At 38.6% G+C, this 10336-nt stretch overlaps 1 protein-coding gene across 2 annotated transcripts in view; it reads right to left on the minus strand.

Moving 5' to 3' along the window:
• The window catches only part of LOC107567930 (nucleolar protein 11-like), a 59017-nt gene that overhangs the window by 22210 nt on the left and 26471 nt on the right, over nt 1–10336 (minus strand). Inside the window, exons 8-10 of one of the 2 annotated variants that reach the window (XM_016253732.1) lie at nt 10184–10260; nt 9299–9422; nt 9091–9188 (exon numbers count right to left, since the gene is read on the minus strand). In XM_016253732.1, coding sequence (XP_016109218.1) covers nt 9091–9188; nt 9299–9422; nt 10184–10260 — 299 coding nt within the window. Of the gene's footprint in view, nt 1–9090; nt 9192–9298; nt 9423–10183; nt 10261–10336 lie in introns of both variants that reach the window. The other variant, XM_016253731.1, reaches the window with a different exon arrangement.

Consider the following 10336-nt stretch of genomic DNA (forward strand, 5'->3'; position numbering starts at 1 on the left):
GGATATATCGCCAAGGCATTTTTCAAATATCGGCATTGGCCGATAAGTTTTTCTGTTTGGCTGATGCGTTAGTGGCGGCACTTATTTTGACGGCACACCAGACTTTTATTTTGACGGCGCTGAGAACGGTAGCGCCTAAACACACAGTGCTCACATTCTCCCGCTTGTTTGCTGTCATCGTTAACAGTTCTGTCCACGGACAGAAGTCTGTCTAATAATCAGATAGAACTGTTAAAGGAATTAAAATGTATACAAAAAAGTATTATAACGATTGCGTTTTTGTTAGTACTATAAAGGCAAACATTATAATACTTTCTTGTTTGCCGTCAGCATTCAGCAAATACACATTTATATAATTTAAACAAATCTTTGAATGACTAATGAACATCTAATTTCAAAAACCTTGCAAACTAAGTCGAATCCAGCTGTGAGATCTTATGAAGTGTGCATTTGTATCCTGCACGATCGCGTGTACTCTGCATGACGGTCAGTCCATGTGAATTGAATACGGGGTTACACTTTACTTGAAGGGGTGTGCATAAGACTGACATGACACCTTCATAATCATGACATGACACCTACATAATCATGACATGACATGTCATGAATATGAAGGTTTTTTATGCATGTTTATGACAACTGTCATTAAGTGTCATTCGCTCAGTTATGTAATTTTTTATGCAAAGATGACATTGTTTGAGATGTCTTCGTTATGGGCTATGGTTAGGGGTAAGGGTAGGGGTAGGGTTAGGTTAGGATTAGGTCAAATAATGTCATATTTGCATTAAAAATGACATAACTGAGCGAATGACACTTAATGACAGTTGTCAAACATGCATAAAAAAAACCTTCATATTCATGACATGTGTCATGCCATGATTATGAAGGTGTCATGTCAGTCTTATGCACACCCCTTCAAGTAAAGTGTTACCGAATAAGGACAGGAGGACAGTTCAGCTTCATTGAGACGTGCAATCGACAACCTTTAAACTCGTGATTTCAAATTATGCTGCACTTCATGCTTTTGCCCAATGTCATATTCATGTCATTTTCGTGTGCTGTAAAATGAGTGTTACCTTTGCTTTACTTGTAAAAATGTGATTCCCAATGCACACAAACTTCCCAGAATACTGAGTGCCCTGTTGGTTACAGTGTTTACTTCCTTTTTTAATTATATTTTTATTAAATATTTGTTTATTTGTGAAAAATACTTTGTCATTTAAAGTAGAAGCATGTTTATTTTACATATTTATTTAATCCATTTTCAAATGATTTCAAATTTCTTAAATATTAAATAAAATAAATAAAATTATATCGGCCACCCTGCCAAAATATCGGCATCAGCTGTAAAAAAACCCCCCCAATATCGGTCGAACACTAATGGTTACTTAGAATGTTACTCAACATATTTCTGCCTCATCATTTGACCAAAATCCACATTGGATCGCAGTCAGAAGTTATTACAAACACTCAATAGTGATTGATAGTGACATTCAAGTAGAAGTGTTGCATTAATCTCATTAATTGTCGTGTAGCTTGAAGCTAATTGTAATTTCATGTAATTTCAAACCAGTCATAAGGGTCAATTTGATTCATCTCTGATTTATACAGCATCTGAAAGCGGAATAAATAAGCTTTCCGTTGATGCATGATTTGTTAGGATAGGACAATATTTGGCCGAGATACAACTATTTGAATATCTGGAATCTAAAAAAAAATCTAAATACTGAGAAAATCCCCTATAAAGTGGTCCAAATGAAGTTCTTGCCAATGCATATTGCTAATCAAATTAAGTTTTGATATTTACGGTAGGAAATTGACAAAATATCTTCATGGAACATGATCTTTACTTAATATTCTAATGATTTTTGGCATAAAAGAAAAATCGATCATTTTGATCCATACAATTATTTTTGGCTATTGCTAAAAATATACCCAAGCGACTTAAGACTGGTTTTGTGGTCCAGGGTCACATATACTGAGTGGCATTAAACAGCTTGAAAGATCAAAGACAATTTTTTATATATAACTCTGACTGGATTCGTCTGTAAGAAGAAAGTTATATACACCTAGGATGACTTGAGGGTGAGTAATGTATGGGCTAATTTTCATTTTTGGGTGAACTAACCCTTTAACAGCAGCTTTTAAGTATTTATTTCATGTCTCAGTTTAGCACAGTTGTCGTTGCTAGCAAACTCTTGTTTTGTTTACTGTGTGGAGACGTGCTGAAATCGCATACTGTTGTGCACTTGCTTGGCCATTTGTTGTGATAAACATGAAAGTGTGTCCAGCTGAATTCAATTAAGAGTTTTGTTAGAGGAATATAAAAAAGGTTAGTATACCATGGCAGTCCTCGTGTGAAGACCGAAGAGTGTAAAGCTCATCGACTCTACCGTGCAGGGACACCAGCAAGGGACATAAGTATCGCTTTTTATTTGTCCTCTTTCCTACTACTTGTTTCACTTCTGTTTTCAGTTTTTATAACCAATTCTTACTATGTGTTTCCAGATCCCTACTCTCGCTACCACTCGCAAACCACGCATCACACACTGTAGGCAGCGCAATCCTAACAACCTGCGCACTTTGCCTATGTGTCTGCTAATACACTACTTTCATTTTCTATTGGTCTCTGGAATTGCCAGTCTGCTGTAAACAAAGCAGATTTTATTACTTCTATTACTAGTCATTCAAGACTAAACCTCATGGCCCTGAGGATAATCTCTGAGTATCAACAGCTCCTTTGAATCACATTCAGTCACTATTACCCACCCTCTTAACATCCATTTTATAGCTGTTTATCGACCCCCAGGACAACTAGGTATCTTCGTGGAAGAATTAGATGGGTTGCTCTCAAACTTTCCTGAGGATGGTACTCCCCTAGTTATGCTTGGAGACTTCCAACGTCCACCTAGATAAACCTCAGGCAGCAGACTTCCACACTCTGCTTGCCTCTTTTGATCTCAAGCGAGTGTTAACTATGGCTACTCACAAATCAGGCAACCACTTGGACCTTATTTTCACATGACACTGCTCCACAGATCACGTGCTGGTTACTCCACTGCACACCTCGGATCACTTCCTCCTCACTCTTAACCTCAACATGGTTCCTGACACAACACGTACCCCTCCACATGTCACTTTTCGACGTAATCTACGCTCACTCTCACCCTCCCGGTAATCTGCAATGGTTTCATCTCGTTTCCGCCCCCTGAACAGTTATCTCTTGATGTTAACAGTGTTACGAATACTTTCTGCTCCACTCTTACGTCTTGTTTAGACTGTCTGCCCCTTGTCTTCCAGGCCAGCTCGTACCACCTCTTCTGCCCCTTGGCTATCTGATGCTCTCCGTGATCATCGTTCTAAGCTCAGAGCTGCAGAAATTGTATGGCGCAAATCACAAAACCCTACTGATCTTAATGTATATGGCTCCCTCCTCTCTTCATTCTCTGCTAATGTCTCCACTGCTAAAAGGACATACCATCACAAAATTATCAATTCTCCTAACTCTCGCTTGCTCTTTAAAACATTTTCCTCCCTCCTTTGTCCTCCTCCTCCCCCTCCATCAACTTCAACAGCTGACGACTTTGCCACATTCTTCACTAATAAAATGAAAACCTCAGTGCACAATTCTCCACACCACAAACTGTCAAACACATCTTACCGGCAAACATACACTCATTTACATCCTTCTCTTCACTCTCTGAGGCAGAAGTCTCTAAACTCATCCTTTCCAATCATCCTACTACTTGTCCGCTTGATCCTATTCCATCTCATCTCCTTCAAGCCATTTCTCCTGCCATTGTACATGCACTCACTCACATCATTAAACATCCCTTCACACTGGTGTTTTTCCCTGAACATTTAAACAGGCTTGTATAACCCCACTCTTAACACAACTCTTTTAGAGAACTACAGAACTTTCCCTCTACCTTTCATTGCAAAAACACTTGAACGAGTTGTGTTCAACCAAGTCTCTGCCTTTCTCACACAGAACAACCTCCTAGATAGCAACCAATCTGGCTTCATAAATGGACATTCGATCGAGACTGCCTTACTCTCAGTTGTTGAAGCCCTAAGACTGGCAAGAGCGGCTTCCAAATCTTCTATACTTATCTTGCTGGATCTGTCCGCTGCTTTTGATACGGTGAACCATCAGATTCTCCTGTCAACCCTATTGGAAAATGGCATCTCAGGAACCACACTCCAGTGGTTTGAGTCTTACCTCTCAGATACAGTAGGTCCTTCAAAGTATCTTGGAGAGGTGAGGTGTCCAAGTCGCAACATCTAGCTACTGGGGTGCCTCAGAGATCAGTTTTTGGACCATTTCTCTTCTCTGTCTATATATTATGTCATTCAAAAACAAGGCTTTTCTTATCACTGCTATGCTGATGACACTCAACTCTACCTCTCATTCCATCCTGATGATCCGACGATAGCTGCTCGCATCTCAGCTTGTCTAACAGACATTTCTTGCTGGATGAAGTCTTCTATACTTATCTTGCTGGATCTGTCCGCTGCTTTTGATACGGTGAACCATCAGATTCTCCTGTCAACCCTATTGGAAAATGGCATCTCAGGAACCACACTCCAGTGGTTTGAGTCTTACCTCTCAGATACAGTAGGTCCTTCAAAGTATCTTGGAGAGGTGAGGTGTCCAAGTCGCAACATCTAGCTACTGGGGTGCCTCAGAGATCAGTTTTTGGACCATTTCTCTTCTCTGTCTATATATTATGTCATTCAAAAACAAGGCTTTTCTTATCACTGCTATGCTGATGACACTCAACTCTACCTCTCATTCCATCCTGATGATCCAACGATAGCTGCTCGTATCTCAGCATGTCTAACAGACATTTCTTGATGGAATGCGGACCATCACCTTCAACTCAACAGAAAAGACAACGACAGAACTGCTTGTGGTTTCAAAAAAACCATCACTTCAAAATTTCACCATCCAGTTAGGCTCATCAACCATAACTCCTTCATAAACAGCTAGAAACCTTGGAGTTTTATTGGTATGATGTTCTTTTTCTGAAATGGAGTTACTTTTACGCCAGACGTAATGGGACACACACCTTCCAAAAAGTTTTCGCTTTATACAACATTAGGAAGATCAGGCTCTTTCTTTCAGAACACGCAACACAACTCCTTGTTCAAGCTCTTGTTCTAGCCAGGCTGGACTATATCAATGCTCTCTTGGCAGGTCTTCCAGCCCCTTCTATCAAACCTCTACAATTAATCCAAAATGCCGCTGCAAGATTAATCTTCAATGAGCCGAAAAGAACGCATGTCACACCTCTGTTCATTAATTTGCACTGGCTACCAGTAGCTGCACACATTAAATTCAAGGCATTAATGTTTGCCTACAAAACCACCACTGGCTCTGCACCCCTTTACCTAAATGCACTACTACAGAGTTAAGTGCCCTCTAGAAGCTTGCATTCTGCATTATTTTGGCATCCCAAAGAGGCACAAAATCACTTTCACAGACTTTTTCATTAACTGTTCCCTCCTGCTGGAATGACCTGCCCAACTCAATTTCTCCTGTCAACCCTATTGGAAAATGGCATCTCAGGAACCACACTCCAGTGGTTTGAGTCTTACCTCTCAGATACAGTAGGTCCTTCAAAGTATCTTGGAGAGGTGAGGTGTCCAAGTCGCAACATCTAGCTACTGGGGTGCCTCAGAGATCAGTTTTTGGACCATTTCTCTTCTCTGTCTATATATTATGTCATTCAAAAACAAGGCTTTTCTTATCACTGCTATGCTGATGACACTCAACTCTACCTCTCATTCCATCCTGATGATCCAACGATAGCTGCTCGTATCTCAGCATGTCTAACAGACATTTCTTGATGGAATGCGGACCATCACCTTCAACTCAACAGAAAAGACAACGACAGAACTGCTTGTGGTTTCAAAAAAACCATCACTTCAAAATTTCACCATCCAGTTAGGCTCATCAACCATAACTCCTTCATAAACAGCTAGAAACCTTGGAGTTTTGATTGATAAGCTGAATTTCTCAGACCACATTGCTAAAACTGCCCGGTCCTGATTCGCTTTATACAACATTAGGAAGATCAGGCTCTTTCTTTCAGAACACGCAACACAACTCCTTGTTCAAGCTCTTGTTCTAGCCAGGCTGGACTATATCAATGCTCTCTTGGCAGGTCTTCCAGCCCCTTCTATCAAACCTCTACAATTAATCCAAAATGCCGCTGCAAGATTAATCTTCAATGAGCCGAAAAGAACGCATGTCACACCTCTGTTCATTAATTTGCACTGGCTACCAGTAGCTGCACACATTAAATTCAAGGCATTAATGTTTGCCTACAAAACCACCACTGGCTCTGCACCCCTTTACCTAAATGCACTACTACAGAGTTAAGTGCCCTCTAGAAGCTTGCATTCTGCATTATTTTGGCATCCCAAAGAGGCACAAAATCACTTTCACAGACTTTTTCATTAACTGTTCCCTCCTGCTGGAATGACCTGCCCAACTCAATACGAGCAGCAGAATCCTTAGCCATCTTCAAGAAACGACTAAAAACACCTGTCCCATCTTTATTTGACCCTCTAACTCTAGCACTTTCTATTCTATTTTAATTCTACTTCATCTATTTGTCTTCTTATTTAAACACTAGCTTTCTATTTTTCTATTCCATCTACTTGTTTTTCTTTGTGTGTGTGTTTATATATATACAGTGGGGCAAAAAAGTATTTAGTCAGCCACCAATTGTGCAAGTTCTCCCACTTAAAAAGATGAGAGAGGCCTACTCACCAGACCTGAACCCCATAGAGAATCTGAGACAAACTTTCACTAAGGAATAGAGAGAAGTCTTAAGCTAAGAGTAAGGGCGGGGTTGACCTCGTTGCTATGGATGATGTCAGCGTGCTTAGTAACTATGCCCATAGTGATTGGCTGATAGTGTCTGCCAGAGATTTATTCATAGAAATATTTTAGAGTAAAGATAAAGGTTTAAAAATAAAAATGTTGCCACATTCAAATAAAGATGTTAAAAAGCAGGCCAAGTGTCACTAATTAAACAAGTATGTGTTCAGCTAATTGTCAGCCCCTTACATGTATGCTTCTCATAATTAGTGAATATGCATATAAACAGCCTTTTAATAAACAGAGTAGAATAATCATGGCTGATAGTAAGACACGCAGATGTAAAAGAAAACCAAACTGGACACAAGCACAGCTGTTACTTCTTGCCCAACTGGTTAATGAAAACAAGGACATAATCAAAGGAAAATTTGGAGTTGGGAACCAAAGGTGATACCTTTATAAAAGCTCATTATCATCAAATATTTCTAAAATGTTTACGTTCCGAGGCAGATTGCCGGCAACAGCCATTGTAGGAATAGTTTGTGGTTTGGTCTTAGTGACTTAAGTGTCCTCTTCACTACTAACATTTCACAGATTTAGGAGTTAGTTTTAATGCTAAAATGCTTTGTGAAATACTTTTAGATCAAAAATTTAGGAGTCCTAAATTTAGGAATGACACGCCCATTATTTTTAAGATTTTCTCCTAAATCGGCGAGTTACAAGCTACTTTTAGCCTTAAGATGTTTTGTGAATATGGGCCCAGACATAGATTTATGTTCATTATCAAAATCAGTAATATCTGTAAAAATCTCATTTTTATATGGTGAAATTTAATTATTCTGATTGAGGCGTTTTTTTTTTAACCATTGGTCTTCCATAGTAGCATACATTTAGATCATGATAATAACTGTTAAAACCACAAATATAGCACTTCAATACCATGGTAAAAATGTAATACGGCTTGTAGGTATTTATGAAAAACAAAACAAAAATAGTCTAAACACATTTATAAATGTATAAACACTATAGCTTAAATCACAAAAAATACTGTAATTATATTCCATTACTCTTTCAATACGTCTACATTAATAATATAAAAAATTTGACAAATACCCACATTTCTGACAATACCATGGTGCAGTTAGTGCTACAACAGTAAATCCATGGTAAATGATGGCGATTTGTAGATTAAAAAGTCTTGACTATCGTTGCGCACAGTGTTTCTGCTGTTTGTCAGCGCTGTTTCATTTGGCTGTAAACGGAGTTATTAGTGCTCCTCGCTGAATTCAAGCACTTCACACTGGATCTCATAGCACAGTTCAGTGTCGCGTGAGTGAGATTCATCTGCTCTAGTGAAGCTCGCTCCACGCCGCTGTTTGAAATTTGATCCGAGTGGATAAACGCTCCGAGTGGCACGCTTCAAATGACTAGCGCTCTTTCGTTCTGCCTTTGCCGCATAAACATTATCTCGAACATTTATCGAACTCTTATCGTTTTTTGAGAATTTTTATCGTTTGGTAATTATCGTTATCGATTTATCGCCCAGCTCTATTATAATGCTCAATCATTGTGAGCAGATCTAAATGTATGCCGCAATAAACACTTTTCATTCATTTTCACATTTCACTTTAATCGTGACAGTCTTAAAGGGTTTGGTATAACTGAGCAGGGGCATTTTTGTTTATCTTTTATATGGCTCGAAAGCACAGACTACAGGAGGCTACTCAAGTATTTAGTTCTCTTTTAACCATAATTTGTATTTGTCGTTTTCAAGCCATCGCTGACTGAAGCAGCAGCCTCCCAGCATGTTTTTATCTCCTGCTCTGCTCCATCAGAGAGCGCTCGCCAATATAGATCACGCTACAGCCACACGAGCAGACTCGAGTGGAGCTGTTTTAGGCTTATTTTATGTAAAAAAATTATGAACTATTCAGTAAAAAAAGCTCATTATTATGAAACTAATGCATGGGAATTTTCAAGCACTTTCAAGCATTTTATCCAAAATTCAAGCATTTTTCAAGGAATTCAAGAACCTGTACAAACCCTGTGAGAGGGACAAATACATAAACCTCTCTCACATTTTCACATTGTCATTTATCAATTTGGTAGATGTTTTTATCCAAGCGACTTTGCTTTTTTTTTTAAAAATCAGTTCTTGCTTTCCCTGGCAATTAAATCCATGAATTTGGCATTGCATGAACATTCCCACTGTAAAATCAGAACTCCATAAGAAAAACTGGTATAATTTAGTCTCTTACATTTTTGGTTGACATTCTGCTCTTGATTTCTGCTGTCTGTGTGACGTCACTATAAGTCTGGGCGGTCCAGGAAGACACAAAGCTGCATGATTTGGATTCTGCTGAATATAAGGCAAAAGGTAATTTTACATGTTTTTCTTCATTTCAAATATGTCGCTATAGGAAAGTATAGGGCATATGTTCAAGATTTAAAAAGAAAAGTCTTTACCACTTTGACTTGTCTGCTTCTGTTTTCCCAGGGCAGCTGCGAGAGATGACTTCTGGCACTCAAAAGGAATTACTGACAGCATTTTCCCATGAGGGATGTACATCTTCCCAGAATAACACCACAACTGTATTCAGGAGAAATTATGTGTTTGTCTCACTGCAGATTTAAACTTTATAGTATTTTCATGAAAGGTTTAAAAATCAGAAGAAATGGACAGCACCTGAGTTAAATATATGAGTGTCACAGCAAAGGGTCTGAATACTTAGGACCATGTGATATTTCAGTTTTTCTTTTTTAATAAATCTGCAAAAATGTCAACAATTCTGTGTTTTTCTGTCAATATGGGGTGCTGTGTGTACATTAAAGAGGAAAAAAAATTAACAAATGATTTTAGCAAATGGCTGCAATATAACAAAGAGTGAAAAATTTAAGGGGGTCTGAATACTTTCCGTACCCACTGTATATATATATATATATATATATTAGTGCTGTCAATCGATTACAATTTTTTTACTAATTAATAGCACATTTTTCTGAAATTAATCGCGATTAATCCCACCCAACATTAAAGTTTTTAAATATACTTTTATATTGCAATAATTTCACTCATTCGTTTGATCCGTGCCTGGCACTGAGAAGTTGGAGCTCGCATCTGAAACGTCTCCTGTTTGATGTGGTCATAAAGATGTTCTACGACTAAATAAATGCACTTCTTCCCAAGAAAAAAAAGAGACAGAGGCAGCAGTTGTGAGTGGGGTGGCCAACCCTAGCACCGCCCCTGCGTTAACCATGTTAAATATTTTTAACGCGTTAAACTAGAAAAATGTATCACACGCTAATTTTGACAGCACTAATATATACATAAAAAAATAGTAATAAACACACCTGACTATAGATCCTTCCTGCCATTTCTTTACAAGCCTGAAGAGTTTGAAAATGTGTGTTCCAGATGCAAATGTAATCTACGGATGACAACAACTCAATGATCATTGCACCAGTCAGATACAGAGTGATAAAAGCGGGAAGGGGGGGGGGGGG

The sequence above is a fragment of the Sinocyclocheilus grahami genome, unplaced genomic scaffold, assembly GCF_001515645.1.
Source record: "Sinocyclocheilus grahami isolate Dianchi unplaced genomic scaffold, SAMN03320097.WGS_v1.1 scaffold1198.1, whole genome shotgun sequence".
In the NCBI taxonomy this organism is placed as follows: domain Eukaryota; kingdom Metazoa; phylum Chordata; class Actinopteri; order Cypriniformes; family Cyprinidae; genus Sinocyclocheilus; species Sinocyclocheilus grahami.